We start from the raw sequence: 22,967 nt of genomic DNA on the forward strand, positions 1-22,967 counted from the left end.
TATTGAAAAGCGTAGTAGATCATACGTACGTATAATAGGAGCACCAAAGAGGTCAAGTGTTTCCAAAAGCTAGGAGTCAAAAAGTTTTGGGCAATTAAAAAAGCATGTGAAAGCAGGCATCCCATTAATTCTATTTAATTGTTTTTGCACCATGATTGAAGATTTAAGGTTAGGATAGAGTTAATAAACCGGGTACATAGGTTGATATGTCATTTTTTTTTCCTGTTGAATTAAACGATGGTCTCTTTTATGCAGTGACGAAGCCCCGTACAACAAATTAAGGTCACTTGATCCCAAGTCGCCTTAAATAAAAAATTCAATAGTGGACTTCGATCTATTCAATATCACTTTTGAATCTGCAATCACCTGAAATACAGTAGTGGACTTTGATCTACCCAATATCATTTTTAAATCTGCGATCACCTGAAATAAAAAATACAGTTACTCAATATCATTTTTGAATCTGCCACTGCTAGTCCTATGTCACTAATTAACTTTAAGATTGAGTTGCTTCCAAAAATTACAAGAAATTCACTATCTTTTATTCTCTACCTCTTAATCTCAAGATCAACAATTTGTATAAAATCATAGCATGTGTTATTTATTCTAAATAAATTATTTTTAAAAGCAAAATACACTGTTGTGGTTTGTGTGTGATTAGTGTGGCTCTAGCTTGGAGTTAGTGTCTCTAATTTCAGAATTATTTTGCCATCTCCAAATAGAAGCTTATCATTTCTTAGTCACTTCTTAATTTTTTTTTTCCTTCTCCTCAAGAGTCAAGTGCTCAAGTCAGTCAACTAAGAGAGTTCCTTTAATCCTTTATTGATGCTCTAAACATTACCTAATTCTTTGTATTAACTTTATTGGCACTACGGACGTTTGGCATCTAGTTTCCCCCATTTCCTTTAAATTGCAAGGTCATGTTCTATAACATTAGATTTCAATTTTTGTATTTTTTTTTTTTACATTGTAAAGGTTAAATAATATTAATTATTGTATTTTGAACTTAAAATTAGTAAAATGATGACGAACAAGTCCAAACACAATTTTTGGCTCATGAATATATTAATTGTGATATAATTTGTTAATTTGATACGAGTAGTTATAGAATAAGATTTCTATAAGATACATGTTAAATTGTTGATGTCATCTTATTCCAAAAGTATAGCAAGATTAGGAATTCTATATCTCTTTGTCCATGTACAATTTGGCCATCAAAAAAAAAAAAGGGAGTACAAAAAAAAAAAGAGTACCAGTAATTTACCACCTTTGTTGTTTGTTTCGTTAAAACGAGTCTTTTACAAACTTTTACTTGCAAAAATACACTAGTCAAACTTCAACATAATTGCACCCAAAAAAATAAAAATAAAAAATAAAATAATAATCAACATAATTGGCCATTAATTTACAAAACGTTTAATGTAGGCAATCGGTAAACAACTAAACACCCTTAAATATGGCGTACTTTGTTGTCCTTTTCTTTGTCAGATCATTTATATGAGACGAGGACTTCTTACACCAGAATAATGTGATCTTTCAAATCTTTCATTTTCTTCTTCATTCAGGTAGTTAGATGTTTATTTGATTCAAAGAAAAAGAAACTGATATTGCAACTGATATTTCCCTTGACATACTCTTGACTCTTTAGTCAATAATCAATACTCTCTCCGTCCCTTTTTGTTTGTCACTTTTACTATTTTGGATGCCCCTATATATTTGTCACTTTTCATATTTTCATAATTATTAAGATATATAAAAAGACTTTTATACTCTCATTTTTTTGTCCTTATTAAGTCCTCTTTCTATTTTACCCTAAAATTTGCCATAAAAACTGCGCTAACTTTTGACTAATTTAATGTTTTTACACTTTTGAATCTCTCAATTTCTTTTTTTCATATACTTTAATTACTTTTTTAATTGAAAAATGTCTCTTTCCCATGCACTTTTATTACTTTATTGGTTGAGAATTTCACTTTCCCATATACTTTTATTACTTCACATCCTGCACCTTAATTCCCGTGATTTTCCTTTAAAAGTGACAAACAAAAGGGGACGGAGGGAGTATTGAAAAAAAATCTAATCTAGTTGATCCAATCCGAATATTTGTCTTTCCGATCAATATATATGATAATTGAATTCACTATTGACACAAACTTCGTCAATACACAACTTCAAAAAATAAGACCTTTTAGCCTTTTTATACTCCCTCCGTTTTTTTTATAAGTTAGAGATGAGATTGCTCGGAGTTTTAGGTGGTTTAATAAAATAAGATGTTAGTGAGATAGATAAGGTTATTATTTTATTGAAAAGTAAAGTGGTGTAAGAGGGAGTGAGGACCATTGGAGGATTGAGAAATGATAAAGTAAGTAAGAATGGGGACATTAGTGGGTAAAGATATATTATTAAGTTGTAAGAGATTTTTAAAAATAGAACTCTAGCTTATACAAAAACGGACGAAAATAGTAACTCTAACTTCTAAAAAAAAGAGGGAGTACATAAGATCTACTCGTGCCATTTGTAGGCCAATGATTATAACATACCACCTAACAAAATCTCTTGAGAACTAAACAAAATCCTCAAAAACATAAACTTTACAACATTTTCTTGTCCACCTAAAACCTAAAGAATACTGTATAACACAAACAAACAAACAATAAAATTACAGTACAAAACAAAAATCAAAAGAAATCAGAATTTCCCCAAATATGATCCAAAGCCTGAACAACTCCCTCAAAGCTACTAAAATTAGAACTGACAACATCAATTCTAACCCCTAACCTCTCAGCCCCAGAAGCCGTAACAGGCCCATGGGCCGCAACAACAAGCCCAGGCCACCTCTTCCTCACTCCCTCCCAGTCCAGCCCATATTCACTCAAACTCTTCAACAAACCCTCAACCTCCGCCGTACTAGTAAACACAAGCCCATCTAACTCATCCACTTCAACCAACTTCTCCACACATTTGGGCCCAGCCCATCTCGTCTCATACGCGTTAACACGAGAAGGAACCCAGCCCATTAGGCCCAAATCTCGTAAAAAATCTGGAACAACGGTGGGTTCCTCAAGGCCCAAAACGAGCGGAACGGGGCAGAGAACTTTCCGGCCCAGCCCAGGTCCGAGTGAGTCAACGAGTCCACTGGGGGTGGGGTTGGAAGGAAGGATGAGTCTGACTTTTTCTGAGTTAGGGGATAAGTAGGAGATGAAGTCAGGAGTGAGGAGTTCGGCGTCTTTTCCGAGGGCGGAGATGATGAAGTCTTTTCCGGCGGGGAGCGGAGGTGGTGGGGATTGAGAGAGAGCGGTGAAGAAGGCGGTGATGCCGGCGCGAGAGGTGAAGGCGACGGCGGAGAAGTGGTGGAGGAGGGAGATGTGGTGGCGGAGAGAGGTGGTGGTAGCGGTGGTTGGGCCGACGATGACGGTGGGGCAGGAGAGTGGGGTGAAGTTGTGGCGGTGGAGGAGGAGAGCGAGTCGGGAGGCGTAGTTGTTTTCTGGGGTGGTGAAGGCGACGGTGCGGGTGGCCGGGGTGGGTGTAAGTTGGGAGTTAATGGTACTTACTATCAGCATTGTATTTTATTTTCTGTTTATTGAAAAGAAAATAGAGATTGTTGGTTGGAAGTGGAATGAGGATATGAGGTTGAGTTTGTTGGTTAAGTTCATAGTGGTGGTATGGCCTGTGTGGCCGCATGGGCAATCATTTTGTCACTCAGGGTTTCCTACACGTCTACCACAAATTCGTGCGGGAGTAAAACGGATACCCTTTAAAGGTTGTACAATAATAGTCTAAAAAATCTACTTATTATTAGCAAGTGACTCAAACATTGTTTTTAATTACTGTAATACTCATACTTCTTATGTAATTTTATTCAAAAAGCAGAGGTTAAACAAAAATAAAAAATCTTGATGCAAAAAATAATTGTATACCATGCACTACTTTTTTGTAACTTGATCTTTGTCCCTGGTAAAACATTAGATTATAACGGCTATAAGCCAAGAATTTACCATGGAGAAATAGCCAGCAAAATTGGTTCAGTTTAATATTGGGTAAGAAAATTGTTGAAAATAATTTAAGATCTTCAATGTGTACATAACTTCCAGGGATTTCAAATTTTTAATCTCTTTGTTTTGAGATTGAATTCCCATATTGCCGCAGACTCTCCAAGACGGTTTGTATCTTCTCTGATATGTTGGAGTAGAGATATCTCTGAGCTACTTCATCTAAACCATGACGCGCAATGCGAGGCCATCCAAGCCTTGGTTCAGATTCATTATGAGATTCTAATAATGCTATCTTCCTCAATCCAGGAAGGTCAAATTCTATTGGCTCACCAACAATAATCTTAATGTGCTTGTTGATGAGTGGAAATGGTGGTCTTCTACCAAATAAGAAGTCTTCTGGCATGACCTGAATAAAAAAAGATTGGATAATGCTACATACATTAAAAGAAACCGGGAATGATCTTTTTTCAGGAGTTTGTAGGTCACCTCTCTTTTACCTGATGGAAACCATGGTGGAAAATTGGTAAAACTATTGGTGTCACTGGGGCACGGGTGATAAGACTAGCAGTTCCCCATTTTAATCTTCTTATCGGACCATCTTCTTGAGACACTTTCCCTTCAGGAAAGGTATGCAGCTAAAAAATCAAGATAATCATTACACAAAAGGCAAAATTCCATTAATTCTAAACTATGGGACTTAAAACTCTTAAGACCACTCCATGATTTTTTTTTTTTTTGACGTAACTTCTCCATGAGTTCATATCTACACAAATAGCTTGGAATACATTCCTCTATCTCAAAATTCATTCAACATTATGCACAATTTCAGTAACATATCATACTGCATGACAGCATCAAATACATGTGGATGCAACTAAACCCTGTACCAGCCATTTTTGTCATATAAGCAAGTGATCAGTACTTAATAGGAGAAGCCCAATATCACTATAAACATGTTGATTCAGAATCATGGATTCATACAAGCATTACCTCCGAAACAGAATAATACTAGAAATACTCAAGCAAAAACAGCATTGTCTTAACAATTGTAAACAAAAATCATGTAAGCCTTCATATGCACTTCCATATTGAAAAATAAATAAATAAATAAATCCTCTAGGCAACCATGTTTCAGTTAGGAAATGAAGTTCACTAAATCATAACATTATATACATGGGAAACATTCCTATATATACTGGTCAGGCAATATGTAATTCTATGCAAGAAAATTGCAAGTTAACAAGACCATACCCATTCTCCATCACTTAAACGCTCAAGTGCTTCATTCATGTGTTCCTGATAAATTCCACCAACTCTTGTTACAGGTATGCATTTTCCTGTGCAATATACTCATTCAGAAGAGAGCACAACTCAAGCGGACTTCATGCATGCAAATCTGCTAAGGCTAAAGAAAAGTTTCACAGTCAAGACCATGTACAATTGTAAGTTGTAACAATGATGTATTGCAATATGATGTAAATGGTATATCATTGCATATAAATGGAAGCAATAAATGCAACAAGTAGAGCCAAAGGAAAGTTTAGTATGTGATACTAATGTAGCATCTTCCAGAAATAAGAACAGGATTAGCCAAGAACCCAAGACAACAAAACATAATCTCACTGTGGCGTAAAGCCTAACACAAATCTTCTTTGACAACATGAGGAAGCGTGCAATTCATCAGACTGACATTAGTAGAATTATAAAGGTTCAAAGATAGGTCATTATCGCCTAAGTCTATAAGATGTTCAGACTCGTGGGTAAATAAAATAATACTTTGTAAAAGCCAAAAATGTAAAAATCAAGAATAAGATACGGAAGAACCTACTTTTGTTTCAAAAAAGGAGGATATGACTTGACCATCTACTGAGACTATGTTTCTTCATTAAGTTACAAGTCATCATTTCACAAGAAGTTCTTTGCTTCTGAAAACCTCTCCCAGATAGAAACACAGTATTCATTTATTCCTATAGAAACAATTCTTTTTATAGGCTCCTAACATCTAACATCAACAAGGTCTGTGACAATATAAGTAAATCATCATCCATTACTTTAACAACAGTGAAGTTTCATACTAAATTCACTCCATCAGGCTAACTTGAAGCAATTAGGTCAGAAGCTTGAAAAAATAATGAAATAGATGCCATACGGTTATAAAAAAAGGACAGAATATGCATTCATCAAATGCATAAATGACAAGACAGATGGGAACCATAGCCAGTTAATACCAAGTCGAAAAAAATAAGACAGCACTGTATTTTTAAAGCATATATCTTCAGCAGCAAGTACCCATCTCGCCAATTTGGGATCTGTTATAGGAAAGTCCTTGAATCCCCACATGAGTGGATCATCCAACCTGTCAGAATTTACAGTTCCATCAGTCTAAGAGAAAACAGTCTCTACTAATTTACAAGAACAAGTTGAACTCCAACTACAATTACTGGGCAGTAATAACAAAAATACTGGTTTCCCTCTATTTTTCTTGTTTAGTTATTTTCCACAGCCAAGACTTTAGTTATAGTCTTATAGACCCTGTTTTGACTAGCTGTTAGCCATAGCTATTTGCATTCGCTGTTTTGATTAGTTGATTGTAATTTGTTGTTTATATAAAAGTGTTTGGTAAATAGCCGTTAGCTATTAGCTGTATCAATGTAAAAATAACCAAAAAGCTAAAAGCTCTTTTAGAAAACTCTTCATAAGAGCTTTTTGGACCCAAAAAAGCTCTTTCAAACAGCACTTTGGCCTTGTTTGGTAAAGAGCTTTTAGCTTATTTTGCCCAATTAGATGTTTGACCAATTAAAAAAGCTAATTTGGGTGTTTGGTAAAAATATTATAAAAAGAGCTTTTTAGGCTCAAAAAGCTCTTTTAAAAAAAGCTCATTATAAGAGCTTTTTAAAATTAGCTTATTGAATAATTAGCTTTTTGGCTCTTAAATACACTAAAATTGCTAACAATTAACAACTATTTACCAAACACTTTTACACAATCAGCTAATTATAACCGGCTAGTCAACCAGCTAGTCAAATCAACTAATACAATCAGCTACCAACTAATTACCAAACGGCCTTTACCAAATACCCCAAAGAGCTTTTTGAAATAGTCAAACAACACTTTTTACTCCAAAAAGTCTTTAACCAAACACCCCCTTAAACTAAACAGATCATTTGTAGGAGGCAAATTTAATTTATGTTGGAACAATAAGAGAACAGCGGCAACTGAAGATGAAGGAGAGGAATAATGAAAATCAAGGGTTGTGTAATATAAAGAGCAAGTGAAATTTCAATTGTTGAAGCAAGGGACTTGCTTCCAATATTGACCATTGGAGTTGAAATGAGGAATCAGTTTGACAAAAATTTGAAAAAGTTGACAAATGGCCAAAGTGGGACCAATCCAAATAGCAAATTAGTTGCTAAGCATCAGGGTACAAACTACTTAGAAAGGAAAGTAGTTTGAAATTTTATGTGGCAGCCATTGGAGTTGCCCTAAGTTGCCTTCTTTGAAAAACTAAACTTTGGAACTCCCTCTAGTTTCTGCCAAATATAAATGATATGACATGGTCAGATTAGCTTGTCATATTACATAGGATTTCAATCTATTTTCTTCTCTAGAAAGTTTGTATATTAATAATAAACTAATAGCTTGCTATTTAAATGAAATCTATTTGCCAATAAGTGGATGACTTCCATTCTTCTTCCTTTTGCAAACTTTATGTAAAGCAAATTAGTAGCCAAGCTAATTTCCCATTTCAACTCCAATGGTCAAGCTACTAAAAATTTTAGGCAATTCCTAGCTACTACCATTGTAGATGCTGTTGGAGCAACTCTAATAAACTTCTAGCTTATATTGCCATAGCATTTTCTCATGCTAAAAAAGCTGGAGCCTAAACTAGAGGATAGGATCACATGTCCTATTAGGCTATAATGTCTTGTGTCCTCCTCCCTCCTAATTTTGCCAAAGTCAAACCTAAACTTGATCAACAATGTATACCTAAGTCTGTGACAAGACAATGTGAAGTTTGTTCTCTGCACCACAAAGATCCCTATAACTAAACTAAAGAGGTACCGGGGTCAATCACCCATTCACCCGGCAAATGCCGACAAGACTCTAGGTCATTATTAAATTATCTAGCATCATTCAACATTCAAGTACATAAATGCCTTCTCCAGCTCTCTAACCCCCTTCCACCTAATAAAAATCAGTCTGCTGCCGCTTCAATCGTTCACTATGCTGGTTTACAATTGTTGCACTTCTCCAGCTCTCTAACCCCCTTCCACCTAATAATAAACAGTCAGCTGCCGCTTCAATCGTTCACTATGCTGGTTTACAATTGTTGCACTTCTCCAGCTCTCTAACCCCCTTCCACCTAATAATAAACAGTCTGCTGCCGCTTCAATCGTTCACTATGCTGTTTTACAATTGTTGCACTTCTCCAGCTCTCTAACCCCCTTCCACCTAATAATAAACAGTCTGCTGCCGCTTCAATCGTTCACTATGCTGGTTTACAATTGTTGCACTTCTCCAGCTCTCTAACCCCCTTCCACCTAATAATAAACAGTCAGCTGCCGCTTCAATCGTTCACTATGCTGGTTTACAATTGTTGCACTTCTCCAGCTCTCTAACCCCCTTCCACCTAATAATAAACAGTCTGCTGCCGCTTCAATCGTTCACTATGCTGGTTTACAATTGTTGCACTTCTCCAGCTCTCTAACCCCCTTCCACCTAATAATAAACAGTCAGCTGCCGCTTCAATCGTTCACTATGCTGGTTTACAATTGTTGCACTTCTCCAGCTCTCTAACCCCCTTCCACCTAATAATAAACAGTCAGCTGCCGCTTCAATCGTTCACTATGCTGGTTTACAATTGTTGCACTTCTCCAGCTCTCTAACCCCCTTCCACCTAATAATAAACAGTCAGCTGCCGCTTCAATCGTTCACTATGCTGTTTTACAATTGTTGCACTTCTCCAGCTCTCTAACCCCCTTCCACCTAATAAAAAACAGTCTACTGCCGCTTCAATCATTCGCTATGCTGGTTTACAATTGTTGCAAAAAAGGGAATTAAACCGATCAAGTTGAGACAAAACGGCTAATATAAGCAATATTAAGAGCTAAAACACCAGAAAAGCCTTAAAGCCAGTCTTCCTTAACCCCAAATTTCAACATTCTACCAGAAATTGCTAACATTTCCACATAAAAATTCCTGCACCTTTTCCCTCCAAAATCAAACAAAACTAAACAATCAAACTATTCTAAGGATCAAACTCCAGTATAAGAACCAATATACTAATCATAACAACCAGAATTAGTTATTTATTTATTTTTTTTAGCTAAGCGTTAAATTGCAAGAAATTCAACAACATCAATTGAAATTGAAAATGTAAAGAGAGAGAGACAGACGTGGACATATGGTTGCTGACAGTGAGAAGAGGAACACCAGGAGGACGAGATCGAACGAGATGAAGAAGATTATCGCCATTGTGAACAGTGGTGGTGTTGAAAAGCGTCACCACCGCCTTGGCAAAAGCGCCGACAGAAGTGATGATTAACCTCCGGGGAATTCCGTACAAGTGTGACGCACGCGCCGCCCATTCCAGCGTTCTTCCCTTTCCCATTATCTCTCTCCTCGCCAAGGAGGCGGTAGGCGGGGCTACAACGGCAGCGGAGGAGGAGGGAGTGAGTGACAGCCTACACCCGTCTAGAGTAGACGGGGACTTGGCAGTTATTATTGATTTAGGGGGTTAAGGGATGGGCCATGGGCCATTGGAGAAGACTTGAGCCATACCAAAATTATTAATGGTGCATTGAATTGACCCATACCATACTTCATACAACCATTGTATGTTGTCCCTACATACAACACTATTAGAAATTTGACACACCCATTATTCTAGCCAATAAAAACATGACAAATTAAAGTTGTATATAGGGACCACATACAACAATTGTATGTGTAGCTTTTACTCGGAGTAAGACTAATTAATAATTAAGAAAATGAGTGATATGAGTAAATGAGTAGAAAACGGATCAGATTTTATTGCATATTGGCTTTGTTTTTAGGGTAATTTATCGACAATTTATGAGTCAATTAGTGTAATAAATGTTTAACTATTATCTATTCTTTTTACTTTTAGCTTCTTATATGCAACCCTTATATCTTTTTTCTTGTTTTTAATATATGGATCTAGATTCAGACTTGTATTTATGGATTAGAAAATTTTAGATTCATTTGGGTTTTGATATCAAATTTACGGAAAAAAAAGGAATTTAATTGTAAAATAGTAAGAGTAAATTTTATTTGACTTAGCTTACGAACTTATACCGTTAACAAACTGATAGAAGTCACATGAATTTGAAATTTAATGGAACGCCTTAAGTTATAAACCTTGTGAAAAACATTAGTACACAAAGTTATTTTTTTTGTTATTAGGAGAGTCAAATTAAATATAGATATTACATTAATTTTATACTTCGTATATTTTATCCGATCTTAGCATAAATGCCATAAATTACATCATTCACAGAAACCCGCAAGTCGAATCTACATCAAATTTGGTTATCACTATCGGATCCATATTTGATTTGGTAGATTATCACTATAGGATCCATATTTGATTTGGTAGACCATGTTCGAAATTTGAAGATCCAATACACAAGCTTCGGATTTGGCTCAGGATTCACAACTATCTTCAACTACGAAAGTTTGGAAGTAGACAACTTGAAAATGAATGGACTGAAGCTGCCTGAACAAACAATATGTTTGCACTTATATTTATTTGGACACATAGATAGCGGTGGAAGTGGCAATAAAACAGGAATTGTACTAATATTTTCTCTGAAAATAAATACTTCTACTTGCATTGCTTACTTAATGACATTATATTTATTCAAATCAAGATCTATGAAGTCATATTAAAGTGATAAACTTGTATTTCCTTTCGTACATAGTAATATCGCACTGATAATTTTATTCAAACTAGTAAGAGTTGTAAAGACTTGTAACAGCATAACATGACAACAAAATATCTCGACCAAGGTAATACAAAACAAAAGTTATTAAAGAACAAGCATGATCTTTTTATCCTTAATATTGGTTGTAGCAGAGCATTATTATTGAAAGGTTTAAGGATGAGAGTTGTGAACTTGACCAATCTTCCCAGATTTGACTGCTGGTGTTGGAGGATCTATTTTCACTTCTCTTACTGTGCTCTCTGTGTACACTGAACCCTGCCAATTGAAATATGAAAGCAATGCAACTTAGCTTAAACCATGAAATTTTGGTAGGAAAAAAACAATAAAATTTTGTAATGGAGGTAATCTAGATAGCAATTTTAATACATCGAAATCAAAATATATAACACGTAACATGTTCTTCCTCGACTTGTGAACTTTACTCAAAAGGAAACAATCACCACAATGTATACCTAGCAAGCCGCAGCTAATTAGTCGCGGGGATACTATAATAGTGACTAATAAGAATCGAACCCTTAATAGTTGACTCTCAAAGGAAGCCTAAGAGAAAGAGATAAAATGTGTAAGAAATTAAACTTACAGTAGTGATGGCAAATTCCTGTTTTGTAAGTGAAAAAGAAGAGACATTATTGGAGGTGGACATATTTGTTTGAGAGTGCTCAGCCTTCTTATTATTACCACTATTCATTTTCACCTTTCTTCCTTTTTCCTTAACAATAATGGTGGATATGTGACACACTTATATATATATATATATATATATATATATATATATTACTAATCCAGTGCAGTTATAATCATATTATAAAATCCCACACCAATTGGTTGTTGGTGTAGTGGTGAGTGGGGCTACACTTGGTAGGGAGGATCGCGTGTTCGTTCCCAAACAACAACAATTGAGAGGAGACTGGAATCTAACCACCCAGAACTGATCCTCAAATTTGGATTAACCCAAAGGGTAAACCGGGTGGAACACCAAATAAAGAAAATATTATAAAATCCTATTAGATATTTTATTAAAATAGAAATGATGTAATATTTGTAAATTTTTTTTAAAAGACAAGTGGTGCAATATTAAAAGAACAGAAAAAAGTATATCGTCTTAGTGCTGAATATAAGCATTAAATACATTTTTCTTAAATCTTTTAAGATTGAAAGTCTATCATATTTCAAAGTTATGTATGGATTAGTGTTATTAATTCTGAATACAGGTTAATTCTTGATTTTTGCTTTTTAATCTTGAACGTCATTTTCCTATTAATTGGTTGCAGTTTGACCAAGTATATGATCCGTTGATTATACCAATAATTGACCTAAAAGAAATTATGTTTATAATTGCATGCATTTAATGCGTTTAATATTTTATCACAAGCACATGCTTACTAAGCATGACTTTTGTTTAAAAAAAACTTCAATGAAACAATGATTACGCAAGAAACTAATGAAGAGATAACTACAGAGTCGTACAAAAGTTTCTTGTCATGTGAAAGTATCTTCGACAATCTTAACAAAACCGTAACAAGTTAGGTCTACAATTGTTGGCAAAACAATACGTGTATTATTGATTTTTTTAATGTATAATTATAATATTAAATATGTTAATTAATGAACAAACCCAGATTTAGAGAGAGAAAGAAGAGAGAGAAAGAGAGACAAAGAAGCAATTAAGAGGAAGAAATATTTGTGGAGAATGAAAATCTGTTTCATTAATCTTAGTATGAGAGTATATATACATGTATAATACAAAAGTGGGTATGAAACCCATAACAAACTTTCTAGTAAACCGAGAAAGCACTAACAAACCACTAATCTGATGTAATAACCTTATGTGAACTTTACACTCCCCCTCAAAGTGGAACTGTCTGTGAAGAACAGGGCTGTCTTGCGCCCCAAGAATTTCTCTTTTCACAAATAAAAAGAATTTCTCTTTTCTCAAAGTTGAGTTTGATAGAAAGTCGATACCCTCCACAAAAATGACGAATTTTTTTTTACTTTTCTGCATTTTCGAGTTGCACGAGCACACTCACAACACAATCACCACATCGAGTTGATTATACACATTGAGTCAGATCACATCGAGTTGAGTCATGCACATTGGGTTGTCATCACGTCGAGTTGAGTTTGCACGCATCATAACCCATTGAGTATATTGAGTCACACAATGAGTCAAGAACACCAAGCCTTGAGTCAACCTTAAGCCAATCAACCACAATGAGTTGAGTACACCAAGCCTTGGGTCAACCTCAAGAAAGCTATAAATATGAGCAAAGTCCTATAGTCCAAAATATAGATGCAGGTACACTAAGTTCCTGACGGACGAGTAACCTTTACAAGAGATTTGAGGCGATTTGATTGAGCAAAAAGGCACAAGCAACAACAACGAAGCCGAACGGGCAGAATGAGTCTGACCTTGATTCCAGCGCAGCACGACAGAAACAACGCGGCGCGACAGCAGTCGCCGCGCGATGAAACTTGACATGGCGCGTCGGACTTGAATTCCTACAGATCGATTTGCTGGACGACAATTATCTACTTAAACCTCGTGATGAGCAATCGATTCTTTCCAAAGCAGATTATGCATTTGAGCCTCTTGATGAGCATTTGAGCCTTTTGAGCATCGTGATGAGTGATAAATGATTTGATTTGATTAGTAGTCAGCCCGATTACAACTTGATTGATGATCGGCCTGATGACGATCATCTTATTGATTGATTGAGTACGCCTAAGCATTGGCTGAATACATTTGAGTATAGATTGAGAACGCCTAAGCATTGGCAAAGCATATTTGAGAACGCCTAAGCATTGACTAAGCACATTTGAGTAACACCTAAGCATTTGTTGAGCACATTTTCAGTACACCTAAGCATTGGTTGAGTCCGCTTAAGCATTGTGGAGTACATTGATTGAGTACTGATTGAGCATAATCACAAAGAATTCCTAAGATGGAAGATTTCTACGGAAATCAATTTGAAGCTTGGTGGGACCTTGAGAGATGAGGTTTTTACGGTATATTTTCTAAAGATGGAGGAGATACCACTTCCAGGAGTGAAGGCGAGAAGATTTGAAGATGGCAAAGCATGCAATCTTCGACAACATTCCCTAAGATGTGGAGGTTGTCATTATTTGACTTGAAGATGGCTGAGCATTGCGATCTTCGACAACATTCCCTAAGATGTGGCGGTTGTCTTTCTTTGACTTGAAGATGGCTAAGCACTGCGATCTTCGACAAGATTTCCTAAGATGTGGAGGTTGTCCCCCTTTGATCTGAAGATGGCTAAGCACTGCGATCTTCAAAACATTCCCTAAGATGTGGAGGTTGTCACTTTGATTTGAAGATGGTTAAGCACTACGATCTTCGACGACATTCCCTAACATGCGGAGGTTGTCACACAATTTTTGAAGGCGGCTCGTGATGAGGTGGTCTTCGACAGCGTTCCCTAAGATTGCGGAGGTTGTCACCTGATTTTTGAAGACTACTCATGATGTGGTGGTCTTCGACAACGTTCCCTAAGATTGCGGAGGTTATCACCCGATTTTTGAAGTCGACTCGTGATGAGGTGGTCTTCGACAGCATTTCCTAAGATTGCGGAGGTTGTCGCCTGATTTTTGAAGATGACTCGAGATGAGGTGGTCTTCGATAGCATTCCCTAAGATTGAGAAGCTTGTCACCTGATTTGAGAAGACGACACGAGATGTGGCGGTTTTCGACAGCGCTCCTTAAGATTGAGTAGGTTGTCACTTGATTTGAGAAGACGACTCGAGATGAGGTGGTCTTCGACATCTTTACCTAAGATTGTGGAGGTTGTCAAACAAAAAAAATTTGATCCGACGAGATGTCACCTGGAGGCGTGTACCCGACGGTGCAAGATATGCGTTTCTTTCCCTTAACTCATTTATTTTTGGAACTAACGCCCTCTGCAGGTCGCAGAACGTTCTGAATCATTCTCCGTTCCTATCGATCTACTTTGACTTTTGTTTTCGAAACTTACGTTTCTCCAAACTCAGTTAAAGTGGAGGCTTCTGTAGACACTTGATTGTGTCTTCCCAAAAACAAAACCCAGTGATGAGTATATTTTACATCTTTGATTATCAAGTTAGTTGAAGAGTCTTGTGAATTTCTCTTTAGCCTTAACCATTTATAACCTTTCCTTAAATGCTTTAAACCCAAAATCATTCATTTTGTGTTCTCTTTATAAAAATGTCCAAACCAGTCTATTTTTGGTCCATAATCCTGATCCAATTATTTTGTAGTTAGATGGGGCTTGAAAAGAGATTTCCAACGATATATTATAAACCCAAATCCGACTTATAACGAAGAAGTTATGGCCAAAATACTAAACCGAGCCCAAATCGGATCTAGGTCCACCTTACCTACGACCCAATGATCATGTGGGGGGTCCAATACCTTAATCCCAATACTAAACCAATTAGGATTAACTAGGAGCTTTTAGAATCCTCTAGAAGGTTCTAATCTATCCTTTCCCTGAAAGATAAAGATTTAAGAATTTGATATTGAATAAAACATCTCTTTTTGATAAAACCTAATCCCGGTCAAAACTGAATTTTGTGCCTCGTAATTTTTATCAAAATCTTAGATTGTTGGATAGCCCTTAAATTTCCAATGATATATCATAATCCCAATTCTGATTAGAAACGAAAAAGATATGAATGAATTGAAATACCAAACTCTATCCAAAACTGACACTGTTCTACTATTTCGATCATATCTTTTATTCTACAAAAGATATCAATTTGATTCTAATTGGGTTAGAAAGTAGACTATGATGTCTAAAGCAACTATGATCAGGTTCAACTTTGATCTCTTAATTAAAGTTGTATAATAAGATTAGAGTTAAGGTTTGTCAATATTAGTATAAGCACCCCGTCTTAAACAAAATACATTTAACACTTTTTTTTAAAACCTGTGTATTTTATAAACATTATTGTGCTATAATTTAGGCCGAGGTATATTAATTCCATCATCACAGCCAGTCACATACTCACAACAGCTATAGCTACAAGAACCATCAAACGGCAGAAAACACACACACACACGCACACACAACCCAAAAAAAGGAAAGAAATCAAAACAAAATAACTCATTAGCTCTATTTATAAATCACTAATTACATTATCACATTCCATCCACTCTGACCACTTTCTATAAATGTCCATTCTAAAGATTTATAGCTACAAGATCAATAACCAAAAGATTTTTAGCTATATGGAATAATATTTAGTTCAATTTTATAAGTAGACAACTTAAAATAAACGCATCAATAAAAAAATGTTCACATATTAGGCTATACATTGGTGATCTGACTCTTTAGAAGACTCTTTGGGATTAAAATACTGCCATTGTTAAGGCTACTAACTTTAATCTTTATTTGACACACTCATCTATTTTTGTTGATTGACTTTCATATTCAAAATAAATCATGATTAGTTATAGTGAAACAATTTTAGTTTGAATTTCAGTCTTATAAAGGTGTGAGTAAGCTACTTTATATCTCATCTTGTTTTTTACACTAACATCAATCATTGAGATGAAAAAAAAATATTATTTCTAAAAATTTAAAGAGTCTTTAAAATCACTTTTCTTATTAAAATAGACTATGACTTATTCTTTTAAGCTTTAAAAACTTTCAGGAACTTATATTAAGTTCAGATAATTTGAAGTTGCAATCAATGATATTGTTCCCTGCACATTACTCCCCTCCATTCCCTTTCCTGCACACTATTCCTCTCCCATCCCCCTTACCTACACCACTGCACCCCCTCCATGGCCCCTTCCTTGGACAGTACAGTTTAAATTTGGAATTTCATATTACAATTACAAAGCACAACCAAGTAATCGACCAACAATCAAAGTTAAAGAGCTTCATTTCAATAGAGCATTCGAATTATATCTCAAGTCCAACAATAAGTGGAATGCGACAATAAGATGATCATCCTTAAGCACGATGTTTAGTGAGTTTGTGACGCATGTTCTTTCACAGCAAAAATCATCAGTATCAAAACTATAATTTCATATTAGAATTCCCAATTGCAATCAAATTAAACCATCACTTTATATAACAATTTCACACTGAAATTTCAGATTACAAATTCAAAAAGAGCAATCAAATTCATGAACGGAAACTATATAAAATAGGGCAATAGGGCAATCGTAATTTCACATATTTAAATCTCAAATTGTAAAACAAAAGAGTAGTCATTGGGTTTTTCTTTCACAAATTTAAACAATCGCAATTTCATAATAAAATTTCTATCAAGTTTTATTAAGAAATCGGGCAAGATATAATAACTATCAAACGATTCGCAAAGAACAATCAAATTCGTAAAAACAAACTGAATTAAAATCAACTTATCGATGATGGAGTAAAAAATTTTCAGGCGATCGACAAAAGCGTAGTTGAAAGTGTCACTTGAGATATTAGATTGTGTAGTTGCGAGAATGAATTGGGAAAAATTAGAAATTAAAATTTTGAAAAACTGACGAAGTCACGAAGAGCCATTGCTTGTTGGTAACTGTGGAGTTGAGCCGCCATGTAGGATTATAAAATGTATTTATAGCTAATTAGAGATTTGTAAATTCTTTTAGAATTAAGTAATTCAAATGCCACCTAAGCAAAATTGGCGAATGAGATTTTAAAGTTTAAATTAATTAACAATAAAATATTATCTTTTGAGATTAGAAATTTAATCTAAATATATAACGAATGAGAGAAAATTCACAATTTATTTTAAAATAAAAATATTAAATGATGATATATTGCATACAACGAATAAAATAACAAATTTTCACATATACAAAAAAATATTTGTTTTAAACAATACAAATAGACCGTACATCGCACGAGATTCATCTAGTGTGTATACTCCAATAATTAAGCATTTTTTTAATTTAATCTTTGTTTTTTTTTGTAAAAAAAAAAAAAAAATTCTAAAATAAAACCTATCCGATTTTTATCGGATCTCACGCCTAGGTTTAAGATTTTAGTCTTTCCCAATTCATTATACGGTCGTACCTCCTAAAACTTAGCGGGAAAATGGATTTAGCGGGAATTCCTTTTCGAAACTGCACTAAATTATACCTCATGAAATACTCCGTATATTTTTAAATTCAATCGGTTTGAAGAATTACCTATCTAGATAGAGACTTTGTTTTTTTTGTGATTATATTCTAATCTAATAAATTTTGGGATTCGTGAATTTTAATTTATTTATTTTGGGATTGTGCTAATATTTTGGTGTTTAATTATACCTAAACATAATTTTAATGTGGCACAAGTGTTTGAATACAACAGGGGATAAAATACCTGTGGCACAAGTGTTTGTTTGTCACAAAATAGAATTACCCGTGGCACAAGTGACAATTTGCCACAAGAACAAGTTACTCAAGGCAATGTTTATTAGCCATGGGAAAATTGTTTAGCCGTGGTACAAGTTTAAATTAGCCACATATTTTTATTTTCCGTGGCGTAATATTTTGTTGTCATTTAAGTTTATTGGTTGAATTTATTTTCCCGTGGCAAGATCAAATTATGCCACGAATTTTGAATTTCCGTGGCATATTTTGTGGCACAAGTGGTGAAATGTTGAAGTGTACATTCTTAGGCGACAATTGTATTGTCGTTATCTTTTCCAGCAATATTTTCTAAACATGTTGCCTTAGGCAAAGGAAAAGCAACATTTTAGGTGATTGTTGTCTTTAATGGTGTATAGCAACACTTTTTTAATTGTTGCACATGGATCTAGTAGTATTATTTTGGTTCATGGTAACATTTAATATTTGTTGCCTTAGGTGATCAAGGGTAATAGTTTTTTTAGTGTTGCAATTTTAGGTGTTGCCTATTCTCATTATTTTTGTAGTGATATGTATATAATTTTGAAGTAAGTTTGTAGTAGTTAACTAATAGTACAACTATAAACACAAGTACAAAACAGAGTACTTTGTACTCCCTCTGTCCCTATTTTATTGCCCCATTTGACTATACACGGTCTCCAAGACGCGTCTTAAAACGTATATATCTTTATGACCATACACGTGAAAATTATAAAAACGTGATATTAATAAAATATACAACGAGACGAATCTAACAAGACCACTCATGACTATATTATCGTTTATAGATTATCGGTAATTTATGGTCAAAGTTTTTAAAGTATGACCCTAAAAATGGCAATGGGGCAAAAATAAAGGGATGGAGGGAGTACATACGAAGTACTTTGTATGTAATAACAAGAGCTTCAATAGACAGATGATGTACTCACATATATAGATAATCACATAACACTCCCATCAAATGTAATATGTTACGTAACTATTTTACAATCACATCATATCAGTTCAAATTTATTCTCGATCTCCATCTCTCCACACTGAAATCAAGATCTATTATGGAGTACATGTTAAACGAACATATCATGCACTTAATAATTACTTGTATTAACTACTTATCAAGAATACTAATCAAAAACAAAATATAAATTGTTACATAATACGGAGTATATTACAAAGTTGATCAAAATAATATTTTTAGTTGGAATTTTCATAATATCAATGACACTTAAATTATTGCATGCAAGTATGCAACAGAAGTTTGTCAAGTTTCGTCAAGCTTGCGAGCTGTGAAGTTGGCCATTTCTTCCAGCTTTGATAGTTGGTGTTGGAGGTTTGGCTTTTAATTCTCGCGTTGTGCTCTCAGTGTATACTTCAACACGTCCTACCTATAAATTAAGACAACTAGTTAAATCAATTAAACATAAAAATTGTCTGTACTTAATATTATTACTAATGGATGTTTTTACAGCGGTATTTTGAAATATGACTATCATATTATTTTAATGATAAACAATATAATTAGTTATTTTTTCACATTATAATATAGATATTAGATACAATTAGTATTCTAACATACACAATGCAAATATAATTTTTGAAAATTTGAATCCAACGTATAATAAATATTTTTCGAGAAACTATAAATTAATAATAAAAATTACATAATATAAATAAAACTAAAACTTTGATATATATGGTTTAAAAAAAATTGATAAATAAAAAAAATGTTGATGATACTATTTTATACCATAAATAAAGTAATATAATTTATTACTTGGAGAAAATTTGTCAATTATGAACTATATAGTCATTAAAATATTATGGTAGTTATATTTCAAACGACCACTATAAAATTTTCACTAATCAAGACTTTTCTATGTATGTTAAAGTAATTATAAACGATTTTACGCGTAAAAAAAAATAAAAATTAAATTTTTGTATTAGATAAAAAAAGGTACATAGAACTACCTCTATTACCTATTATATATACAATTTTTGAATTTTTTATATCTCACAAATAATATCTCAAAGTTGCACATAATATGTAACGGATAATATTATTATTATTTTTTGACAGCAGTATTAATTTTACATACACAACATACACGTATAGTGTGGAGAACTTACGGTGGAGATGACAAGTTCATGCTTTGTAAGAGACACATTGGAGCCGGGTTTTTTTGATTGAAGGTGCTCCATTTGACTATTCATTTCTCCCCTTACTAATATTTTTTCTCCCTTATAAATCTCTTAGGATGAATGATGAGCTTTACGAATATACGATATATATATTGATAAGAAATGATCAATAATACAACACAAATATGTAATTATTACTCGCGTTTTAAAAACTAAAATGATTGTGTTAGGTTAGTTGAGTGTTTGACTAATAATGTACACGCAACGCAACTTCAATTCAGACAGGGGTTCATTAGTTTATTAACAGCAGCACATGCATGCAAATCACGATTGTTTATTTTTTTAAAAAAAGATTTAAAAAATGTAACTGATTAAGGAAGAAATTGGAAAATAATACATGTATACATCAAATTAAATTATATTTTGTCTAAGTGCTGATAATTGAATAATGGAAGACAGCAAGAAGGGCAAGAGTCGATGGAACTTGCTTGATTTAAATTGTAGACTCGATAAGAAGATTTGAACTCAACCTATAATGGACAACACCTTTGTTACAATTAACCTACTCCAGAGTTCCCGCTTAACTCAATATGCTTAATAAACAAAATTAAGATTCTACAAAGTACAAACCAAGTAAAAAGGTCTCTAATTTACCCAAAGAGCCTTTTGTTAATTACAAAGAGAATCGAATTGTTGACTTCACTCAAAGTCTTTTCTCTTGACACACTTACAGTTTGAGAGAAATAGAAATAGAAATGGAAAGAGAGAGAATGGTGAGGTGGCTGAATAACACAACGAAAGACTTTGAGTGAAGATGGCAGTCTGAAGGCAAAAGAAACAGGTATATTCCAAGTTTCCAACCGCCTGAATAATACAAAGTTTAAACCGAAAAACCACCTCACCACCCATTTCTTCACACTCAGTCTTAATTGCTAGCATTCACACATACAAATTGAAATAGGCTCTAGCTCCTCCATTGATCACAACTCGATGAAAAGATTTTTTTTAACGCAAAAAGGAAACTGAGATTATATTATAGCAAGGAAACAATAGAATCCTTGTTCATTCAAAATACAGATCATGCACAAATAAGCCAACTCGATCTTGAGGAGTTTTTGTTTACCTAGAATATCTAATAAGAGTATGTCCTTATTTCTCTACGAATCTAAATTACTTTTGGTGTTTAGAGAGTTACAAGGGTGGGGGTGAGAATCAATCCCAGGATCTCCTGGAATTGAAGAGGAAGCTCTGACTACTTGAGTTATCCCTCACTCTCTCTACAAGTCTAAATTATTCGTGTGCATTTAGAATTAGAATAATTTATACTTGTATTTTGTATTGAAACCCACATTACTCCGCTAGTCCGCTGCTACTTGCAGACATGACATGCTTGGTTAGATTATATTACTTCGTATTAGAAGTCAGCGGCCATAAAGAAGTCAATAGAAAATTCAAAGCCAACAAAGTTTCTTGTTATATCTGATCTTTTGTATTTCTTGCAAAACAATGTCTCAACTTTATTTGTCTATATTATTCTTACATTAACATAGTCCTAATTATGATACTGTACATAATCAGGTATATGTATCATATATCCGGGGTTCAGTTTGAAACCCTTCAACAACCCTCCGAACACAGATACACATATTATTAACGTCTGGGTGGCCAAATCAAAAAGGACAATAAAGATGTTGTCTAATCAAAATCTTGAGCCAAAAAACTAGGAGTAGCTGTTATGTACAAATGTAAATCATAGTGATTATACAGTGTCTAATTAATTATGCGAGCCAGGTTTCCCCGGGTTAGTTTTTGGCTTTGGTGGTTTCCTTATATTGAGCTTCCGCGTTGTTTCCTTCTTATATGCCTGAACCTACAGAATCACACAAATAATAAAACCCGTTAAGATACACTCGTTGTATATATATATATATAATACTGTTATTATTATACGAAGTACTTCTAACACTTTATCTACTATGATACAATATCGGACTTTCTAACAAGTGCTCAAGAGCATACAAACCCACGCGTATGGAAGAAGAAAGAGATAGACCGATAGAAAGACTTACATTGTGAGTAGTCGAATACGAATAAGAGTCGGGGGAGGAGCTGATGATGAGCTTGTTGGGAGTTCTAGGAGAAAAACTTGTATACATTTCAGGTTGGGAATAATTCCGCTTGAATTTTCCATCTGCATTTACGCTTAAACTCTTCATTTCATTGGGTTTCCTCATTATTATTTTTTTCCCAAATCCTACTTGTTGGAGATGTTTGATATCTCCTTTTGGAGTTAGAATATTAAATGAATATGGTTTGGAACGTTTATATAATGGATTAATTGGGGAGTTCAGTTTGGTCAGTGAATCTGCGCGTTGAAAGTTTCTCAATGTTAAAGTTTGACTAATCTTGTCGTACTAAAAAATGTCAAAGGTTGTCTACATATACTAGTGGCTACTTGCTCGACTTTGGTATGTGAAGTGGCCCGGAGGTTTTTTTTACTTTTCAAGTCTACCAACTCTT

At 34.3% G+C, this 22,967-nt stretch overlaps 2 protein-coding genes and 1 long non-coding RNA gene across 3 annotated transcripts; all 3 read right to left on the reverse strand.

The window, feature by feature from the left end:
- Nucleotides 1-2,678: 2,678 nt before the first annotated feature.
- LOC110703050 lies at nt 2,679-3,560 on the reverse strand. The gene has a single exon (XM_021880809.1). It carries the CDS (start codon nt 3,558-3,560, stop codon nt 2,679-2,681), a length of 882 nt encoding a protein of 293 aa, XP_021736501.1.
- A 374-nt stretch (nt 3,561-3,934) lies between these two features.
- LOC110703180 (N-acylphosphatidylethanolamine synthase-like) lies at nt 3,935-9,737 on the reverse strand. The gene is made up of 5 exons (XM_021880919.1): nt 9,389-9,737; nt 6,221-6,348; nt 5,244-5,329; nt 4,490-4,627; nt 3,935-4,398 (listed from the first exon to the last, which is right to left on the reverse strand). Exons 1-5 carry the CDS (start codon nt 9,601-9,603, stop codon nt 4,105-4,107), a joined length of 861 nt encoding a protein of 286 aa, XP_021736611.1. The 5' UTR covers nt 9,604-9,737; the 3' UTR covers nt 3,935-4,104.
- Nucleotides 9,738-19,199: 9,462 nt separating this feature from the next.
- Nucleotides 19,200-20,548, reverse strand: LOC110703145. Its single transcript, XR_002507650.1, has 2 exons — nt 20,436-20,548; nt 19,200-19,693 (listed from the first exon to the last, which is right to left on the reverse strand). It is a non-coding gene; the product is annotated as an uncharacterized LOC110703145 (long non-coding RNA).
- Nucleotides 20,549-22,967: the final 2,419 nt, after the last annotated feature.

The sequence above is a fragment of the Chenopodium quinoa genome, unplaced genomic scaffold, assembly GCF_001683475.1.
Source record: "Chenopodium quinoa cultivar QQ74 unplaced genomic scaffold, ASM168347v1, whole genome shotgun sequence".
Classification (NCBI taxonomy): domain Eukaryota; kingdom Viridiplantae; phylum Streptophyta; class Magnoliopsida; order Caryophyllales; family Amaranthaceae; genus Chenopodium; species Chenopodium quinoa.